An 8,927-nucleotide genomic window follows, 5' to 3' on the forward strand; every position below is an offset into this window, starting at 1 on the left:
TATTGTTATTATAAATTTATAGTATTTAAGATATTTTAATTTCACACCATGTGGTAGCACATGATTCTAGCCTTACTTTTTTGGCATGCAAAAAGGGCCATCCCATAAAAAAACAATCACTCAAATCTTTTATATATTCTTTTCCAACATTAAACAATTAAAAAATAAACATTTTCTTTATCTTCATTTTATTTGACTTGTCTCCAAAAACATATTAAGAAGGTTTAATTCCGCCTTTAGCCTCTCTATTCTTTATATTTTTAAAATTTAGTCCCTCTAATTTTATTTTCAAAATTTCAATCCATGTACCTGTTAATGGATCAATTAATAACAAAGATTCAGATTTAACATATAAGCCAGTTAATAGTGTTGTTTAGAGGGACTAAATTTAAAACATCTAAAGAGTATATGGATTGAGAACAGAATTAGACCTATCCGAAACTAAATAAAATTGCATTAAAATGATTGAAGTTTTTTTGGCACCAATCAAATCTTGGCCCTGTCGTTGATTTTTTAAAAATTAAAATTATATCATCTCAATAAATGCAATTATTGTGACTTGTTTTTATAAAATTAGAAAAAGGAAAATAAAAAGAGAAAAAAAAAATTAAAGTTAGAACCAATTGAAAACATGAAGTGTTGTTGAAGATGAGTATGTATAAAGAAAAGTCGAGAAAGAAAAAGATAAGTTTTGCAATCTCCAATCTAGGTTTAGGGTTTGGGTTCTCAACTTCTTTTTTTATAATTTATTTTGAAGAAATTATGTGTGTTGGTGTAATTTTAACTGTAAAATGGAAAAAAAATTTCAGAGAAATCAAAATAAAAAATATAATATATTATTTTTTATGTAATATGCAAAATTTATTAATTTTTTGTATGAGAATTTTTTACAAAAATATTTTTTTCTTCCAATTTTGTTTTTTATTCTCAATAATCAATAAGCTATATTATCATAATTATATTTTGGGTAAACTATAAAAATAGTCACTTTTGTTTGCATTAAATTACATTTTAGTCACTTAAAAAATATAACTTATTACATAAAAACGGAGATAAAGACGGAGTTTAATGGTAGAGTAATCATTTCGTAACAAAATGATAACATAAATGACTAAAATATAACATTTCAAACACAAGTGACTAAAATATAATCTGAAGCAAACAAAAGTGATTATTTTTATAGTTTACCATTATTATTTTTGATACATGAATATATTTATATGAAAAAATTTAGAAAATAAAATAATTTATCTATATTATATTTATTAATTTAAGAAAAAAAATTAGCTAAGGTGGATGGGATAATTTAAAAGAAGAAAATTGGTATTGTTCTTTTCTTGTATTAAAAGCCAAACCTTAACAACAATTATTGAACTTAAAAAATATAAATGTTAAGAAAAAAAAAGCATAATTAGATAAAGAAAAACAGAGATATTTGAGCTAATTCAGTTTGTAGTAAGTTGATTTATTGATAATCAAACACCTAACAATACAAAGACAAAACCCAAATTATAAAATTTTAAATACAAAAATTGTACTTTATAAATTTAATTTCTCTTTTTAATGTTAATTATGAATGATTATTTTAAAACTAATTAAATTTAAATACAGTATGAAAATTGTTATAAAAATAATGTACTTATGAGAAGGTTAGAGATAGCATGTCATTTCAAGTAGCCAATAGGGACAGTAAAGTTAGTGAGGTTAGCTGGTTTGATATTAATGGTTAAAATATTAATAAGGACCTTAAACTATTTTACTTTTGTTAAATGAAGTTTTGTGTATTTAGTGTGTTCAAATAAGTCCTACTTTTTTTTTTTACTTTAATAAAATTTTATTTCAGAAGATTCGGAATTTATTTGAATAGAAAATTAAAGTTCAAGGTTTACTTTAATTAAAATAGAGAAATTATATTTTAGTCTCTTTTAAAAAATAATTTAGTTTTGATGTTTTTAACACAATTTGTTTTACATATTTGTTTTAAATTCTTTAAAAATTTATAATTTTATCTCAATTCTTTTAACATAAAATTTCTTAGGTTCGTCAATGTTGGTAAATGTTTGAGTGCAACGAAGTTTAAGGGCTTATTTAAATACATTGAAATGTTGAAGGGTGTATTTAGGAATTGAACCAATATAAACAATAAAAAAGAAAACATGTATGGTAAGTTTGTCGGTTTGCGTGCAAATGAGCTCTCTTTCTCTCTCTTTGATGGCCTCCCTACAGTTTCAAGCTTCAGACTTTAGATCACTCGCTGTCACAACTTCTTTTTCCTACCCTTTCTCTCTCTTCATTTCTCTTTTGACGAAATTCTTTAATTAATTGGGTTTTTTTTAAGGTCTTTAAAAACCCTTGGAGTGTTCAAAATCATTTCTTTAGTTCTTTGAGACACTCTTCTTCTTCTTCTTCTTCTTATTCTTCTTCTTCAACATGGTTAAGATTTCAGTTTCTCTTCACATTTCCATGGTGGGTTCTTGCAGGAAACCAGCTTTTTTGTGATGCTTCTCCTTTTGGGCTCTCTTTTTTTTGAGAGAGAGAGAGAGAGAGAGAGAGAAAGCCTTTTTTAAAGCTGCTTCTTCTCTTTATTTGGTGCAGTGGGTAGTTGAAGCTCTCTTGAGAAGCCATTTCAGTGATATCGAGCTTGCTTGTTAGCTGTGTTCTTTTGTTTTGGTATTGGGATATCAAAGCTTGGTTCTTTGTGGGCAGATTTTGAGACCTTTTTTTTTTTCATTTCACCGTCACCAGCTTGATCATCATCAGCTGGAAAAAAAAGCCAAAACCTCACTAAAAGACTATCCACTTGGCCTTTACTTGAGGCTTGTTTGCAATAAAAATCCCTCATTTAACTCCCTTTTGCTTTATATATATCATACTAAAGGACGGACTTTACTAAGCTGAGCTCTTTTGTTTTTATATATAAACAAAGATTGGTTCTTGGAGTCTTGGTTTTTAGCAAGAAAAATGGCTATGGCGGTGGCCCAACACAGGGTGAGCACCAGTGGTAGTAGCAGCATCAACAAACATCTTGATGCCTCAGGCAAGTATGTTAGGTACACAGCTGAGCAAGTTGAAGCCTTGGAACGAGTCTATGCTGAGTGCCCCAAGCCAAGTTCTTTGCGTAGGCAACAGTTGATAAGGGAATGCCCCATTCTTTCCAACATTGAACCTAAACAGATCAAAGTTTGGTTTCAAAATCGCAGGTAATAAAAAAAATGGTCTTGGTTTTTTTGTTTATAATGAAAATTTGGGTCTTTTTAGATGTAGTTATGGGGGTTGCTATTGGAGTATGCAGGTGTAGAGAGAAGCAAAGGAAAGAGTCTTCAAGGTTGCAGACTGTAAATAGAAAATTATCAGCAATGAACAAGCTATTGATGGAGGAGAATGACCGGTTGCAAAAACAGGTTTCTCAGCTGGTTTGTGAGAATGGTTATATGAGGCAACAATTGCACACTGTAAATGTATGTTCAATGTGGAAGTTTATGTCCTTTTTTAACTTTAGGCATTAGATAGATCTTTGTGGCCTGTCAATTTCTTAGAATTGGAATTGTCTTATTTTGCCTTAAATTGTTCGTACTTGTTTTTTGCAATTAGGCCACTTGTGTTATGGGATTATTTTGTTTTAACATTATCATTGCTGTTCTATTTTTGGATTTGCTTTTCAGGCATCGGCAACTGATGCAAGCTGTGACTCTGTGGTTACCACTCCTCAGCATTCACTAAGGGATCCCACTAACCCTGCTGGGTAAGTTCAATTTTTAGCTACAATGAACCAGCTCTCTCTGTGTATGTGCATATATTTTTCTAATAAATGCTTTGAATTTGGTTATGCACAGACTCCTCTCGATTGCAGAGGAGACCTTGGCAGAGTTCCTTTCCAAGGCTACAGGAACTGCTGTCGATTGGGTCCAGATGCCTGGGATGAAGGTTTGTTGCTATTTTCCATCCTTTTGTCTTTGATTGCTATTGTATACGAACTTAGTTATATTATCTGGTGTCACAAATCAGAAGTGTCTCTAAGCAATTTGTTTTGATCTGTTGACAGCCTGGTCCGGATTCGGTTGGGATAATTGCCATTTCCCAAAGTTGTAGTGGAGTGGCAGCTCGAGCCTGCGGTCTTGTAAGTTTAGAACCTACAAAGGTATGAACTCTGATTATAACAAATCAAATCTTTTTTTTGCCACACATGACCTATATGATTGGAACAAAACAATCAAATTATTGTTAATAGATTGCAGAGATTCTAAAGGATCGTCCTTCTTGGTTACGGGACTGCCGGAACCTCGAAGTTTTCACAATGTTTCCAGCTGGCAGTGGTGGAACAATCGAGCTTGTATACACACAGGTGAAGAGTAATCTTTATTTATGAATGAATGTTTCCTCTATTATAACGAGGGAGGACTAAAACGAGAAATATTTTAGATGTTTGCCCCAACTACGCTGGCTCCTGCAAGGGACTTTTGGACTCTAAGATACACTACAACGTTAGAGAATGGCAGTTTCGTGGTATGCAAATTTTAGTACTTATTATTTATTCAATAATGTAAACAAGTGTAAGAAAGTCAATGTCGAAGTATTTTAGAGCATTTCAGTTGCTTATATGACTGTCCTATTATTATTTGTTTCGGAGCTATACTTTTTATTCATTTTTTTTCTCCCTTGAAGATCCATGTAAATTTGACATACAAGCTTCTTGAGAGTAAACTTGGTTGTATATGCTGATAGGGTTTTCCTTTCTTGATGTATTCTCAAAGGTCTGCGAGAGATCCCTTTCCGGATCTGGTGCTGGCCCGAGTACAGCTGCGGCAGCTCAATTTGTGAGAGCCGAAGTGCTTCCTAGTGGGTATTTGATTAGACCATGTGAAGGTGGAGGGTCAATCATCCATATTGTTGACCACCTAAATCTCGAGGTAGGACTTATGGTTAGTAGGTACTTTTCAGACATCTTTACATCTCTTGTGGCTATACCAAGTTTCTCGAATATCTCATTGCAGGCATGGAGTGTGCCGGAGGTGCTGCGCCCACTGTACGAATCATCAAAAGTAATTGCTCAGAAAATGACAATTGCGGTGAGTAGATGATGATGCTGCTTATTCACTTTGTTGCCATATGTTGTATCGTGTTTGATTGTTGTCTAAACATAAAAGAAATACCAAAATGGGGGTATGCTTTATTGGTTTTCTTTTTTATTTCCTCAAAAAGCATTTCTTAAAGGTACTAATTAATTGATCTCTGCAAAGGCTCTGCGCTATGTTAAGCAAATTGCTCAGGAGACAAGTGGTGAGGTAGTTTACAGTATGGGAAGGCAACCAGCTGTCCTAAGAACTTTTAGCCAAAGATTAAGCAGGTAGCTGCAGTATTGTATTAAATCCTCGACTTTGTTCAATTTACATGTTTATACAAAAAAAAAACACCATGCACGTGCATGTCCGTAACCTGTTTACATGAGCATTTAGTAACGTGTTATGCTCCATTGTTTCATCAAAATATTGTGTTTATCATTTACTTGTAGAGGCTTTAATGACGCAATAAACGGATTCAACGATGACGGCTGGTCGATAATGAATTGTGATGGTAATGAGGATGTGATAATTGCAATTAATTCAAGCAAGAGCTTTAGCTGCACTTCAAATCCCAACAATGCTCTTCCCTTTGTCGGGGGGGTTCTGTGTGCAAAGGCATCCATGCTGCTTCAAGTAAGTTCTCTTAAGCTCCCAAAATATAGGAAATCATTTTCTTATTCTGCAACATGGGCTATATTAATAAAATTGCACATTTATTAAGAAAGTGTTCTTATATTAATAAAATTGCACATTTATTAAGAAAGTGTTCTTATTTAGTAAATTTTTAGTTCAGAAGTGGGGAATTTTCTTATTGTACACAAGTTTTAAGCCTCTTCCGTGTTATGTCTTTTGTAATTAATTTTTCTAACTACCTGTTGTCTTTTCTCAGAATGTTCCACCTGCTGTGTTAGTGCGATTCCTAAGAGAGCACCGCTCGGAGTGGGCCGATTTCAATGTTGATGCATATACTGCTGCATCATTGAAGGCCGGAACATATGCATATCCTGGAATGAGACCTACGAGGTTTACTGGTAGTCAGATTATCATGCCACTTGGTCACACGATTGAACATGAAGAGGTATATGTTCTACAAATTCAACACGTGTTTTATTTTCCATTGAAATGTTGCCTGTTGCTTATCCGTCCGATAAACTATGCTAATGTTGTTTGTATTTTTCATGTATAAGATACTTGAAGTTATTAGACTCGAAGGCCATTCCCTTGTACAAGAAGATGCCTTCGTATCAAGAGATATTCACCTATTGCAGGTGCTTTTCTCGCATTTCCGAGTTGAATTTTGAGGTTTATTTATTTCTTTAATCGGAATATAAAACTCAACATGATACTTTCTGTCATCATACTGGTTTTGTACATGTTTTACATGAAATCATTGTTTTGTTACTGGTTGAAACTATTGTAAGCCACATTTGCAATCAATTTTATTTGAACCACGGATCTTTCGATCAACATCTTTGGGATGTTTAAAATAAATTGTATCCTCATTAATTACATTAACTAATCGATGTATGTATCTATTTACAGATATGCAGTGGAATCGATGAGAATGCTGTTGGAGCATGTTCGGAGCTTGTCTTTGCTCCGATCGATGAGATGTTTCCAGATGATGCTCCCTTAATACCTTCTGGATTCCGAATTATTCCATTGGAGTCAAAACCAGTAAGCTTTCGCTTTATGATACGATAGGGAGATAAAAGGAGTGATTGTATGTCTGAGAGACTTGGTGAAAGTTCGATAAAAAAAAGATTATGCCATAAGATTATGAAATAACAAGCACTTAATAGGAAACAATTTGCTTTACTGTATATCTAGTGTCCGGGTTCAGCTTTTAATTTTATTTGAAGTGATACCGAAGATTGGGTTTTGGATACTTAGGGTGTTATTATTATACAGTCTGATACACAGGATTCGTTGACCACAAATCGGACTTTGGATCTGACTTCAAGTCTTGAAGTGGGGCCGGCTACAAACCATTCTTCTGGAGATGTTCCGTCATCTCAGAACTCGCGATCAGTGTTGACGATTGCCTTCCAGTTTCCCTTTGATAGCAGTCTTCAGGATAATGTTGCAACCATGGCACGCCAGTATGTCCGTAGTGTCATTTCTTCTGTGCAACGGGTTGCGATGGCCATATCTCCATCCGGATTGAGCGCGGATGTAGGACCAAAGCTATCTCCAGGCTCTCCCGAAGCACTTACACTAGCTCAGTGGATCTGCCAGAGCTACAGGCAAGTTGCTTCAGTTTTTGTAAACCTTAGTAGTTTTCAATAACCCGCCACACTGGGATTTGCCTAATAAGCTCGCTCATCCCATTTTCATTTCTTTTACCTCAGTTATCATATAGGGGCAGAATTGTTGAGATCCGAATCACTTGGCAGTGACTCGATATTGAAGAATCTCTGGCAACATCAGGATGCAATATTGTGTTGTTCATTGAAGGTACGCTGACAATTCCATCGGAAAAAAAATTGAGAATACTTGTAAACTTATCTTCAAACCCTGGTTTTAACTTCAGTTTTGGTTTTGCAGTCGCTACCGGTTTTCATCTTTGCAAATCAAGCTGGTCTTGACATGCTCGAAACAACCCTAGTATCCCTACAAGACATCACACTCGATAAAATATTCGATGAACCTGGACGCAAGGCATTGTGCTCCGACTTCGCCAAGTTGATGCAGCAGGTAAAACTTCCTCGCAGTTTCCGTAAGATATTAACTGCTCAAGAACTAGTTGAATCCTGAGCTAAAGACTATTTTTGCGAACAGGGATATGCATACTTTCCGGCGGGAATCTGCATGTCGACAATGGGACGACATGTTTCGTATGAACAAGCTGTTGCTTGGAAAGTACTTGAAGCTGATGAGAGCACTGTCCATTGCTTGGCCTTCTCTTTTGTAAACTGGTCTTTTGTGTGAAAAAAAACACATTTTACTATAATTTAGCAGAAGAAAAGTTTTGTAATATTGAAGAAACCAGCTCAGGTTTGCATTTTATTAATTTAATTTAATTTTTTTAGTGAACCCAAATTTTGTTTTAGCTTGAAATCGTAATATAGATTTTATTTAAATTTAATTATGAAATATATTAATATTAATACGATCTTTAAAATATTTTATGATATCTGAACCGTGTCTCAAATCTAGGCAATGGCAAAATAATTTAAATTTGAAATATTTTTAATTTTAAAAAATTAAGAAAAATTGGAGTGTTGAAGAAGAAAGAGATAATTACAATATGAATTAAATTTATTCTATTATTGATAAACATTGAATTAATAAAACAAAGTATAAATGCCTATATTTATAAGCTTACAAAGAAATTACTTTAACATAAGAATAACTAGCAACCTATTCAATTAAACTGAAAATTTGGAACTAACAAAGATTCTATCGAGATACTTGGTCAACTAAATAACTCACTATTTTGAATTAATTCTCAGCACTCTCCCTTAATTTAAAGTTGCAAACACCAAGTAGACTTTTAAAATAGTTGAACTTCTCCTTTGATAAAGCCTTTGTTAACACATCTGCTAGCTGCTCTTAGGTGTTGCAATACTCCAAAGGTATCTCCTCTTTTGCTACCAAATCACGAATGAAATGATAACGAATATCGATGTGCTTTGTTGTTCTACTATGAAATGTTGGATTTTTTGTCATGGAGATAGTTGATTTGTTGTCACAAAATATCTCTGCTGCACATTTCTGCTCTTGTTAAAGATCGGCTAACACTATTCTTAGCCAAATAGCTTGACAAGCTGCTGCAGTTATTGCTACATACTCAGCCTTTGAGGTTGACAATGTTGTTGTAGCTTGCTTCTTAGAACTCCAAGTGATCACCCCTAAATCTAGAGT

The 8,927-nt window shown here is 33.7% G+C and overlaps 1 protein-coding gene across 1 annotated transcript; it reads left to right on the forward strand.

The window, feature by feature from the left end:
* Positions 1–2,249: 2,249 nt before the first annotated feature.
* Positions 2,250–8,096, forward strand: LOC107962010 (homeobox-leucine zipper protein REVOLUTA). Its single transcript, XM_016898222.2, has 18 exons — positions 2,250–3,200; positions 3,293–3,458; positions 3,663–3,742; positions 3,834–3,924; positions 4,043–4,138; positions 4,229–4,342; positions 4,420–4,503; positions 4,752–4,907; positions 4,992–5,066; positions 5,238–5,344; positions 5,510–5,693; positions 5,950–6,138; positions 6,248–6,328; positions 6,603–6,737; positions 6,972–7,306; positions 7,412–7,517; positions 7,608–7,757; positions 7,842–8,096. Exons 1-18 carry the CDS (start codon positions 2,962–2,964, stop codon positions 7,989–7,991), a joined length of 2,538 nt encoding a protein of 845 aa, XP_016753711.2. The 5' UTR covers positions 2,250–2,961; the 3' UTR covers positions 7,992–8,096.
* Positions 8,097–8,927: the final 831 nt, after the last annotated feature.

Source organism: Gossypium hirsutum, chromosome D03 (genome assembly GCF_007990345.1).
Source record: "Gossypium hirsutum isolate 1008001.06 chromosome D03, Gossypium_hirsutum_v2.1, whole genome shotgun sequence".
In the NCBI taxonomy this organism is placed as follows: domain Eukaryota; kingdom Viridiplantae; phylum Streptophyta; class Magnoliopsida; order Malvales; family Malvaceae; genus Gossypium; species Gossypium hirsutum.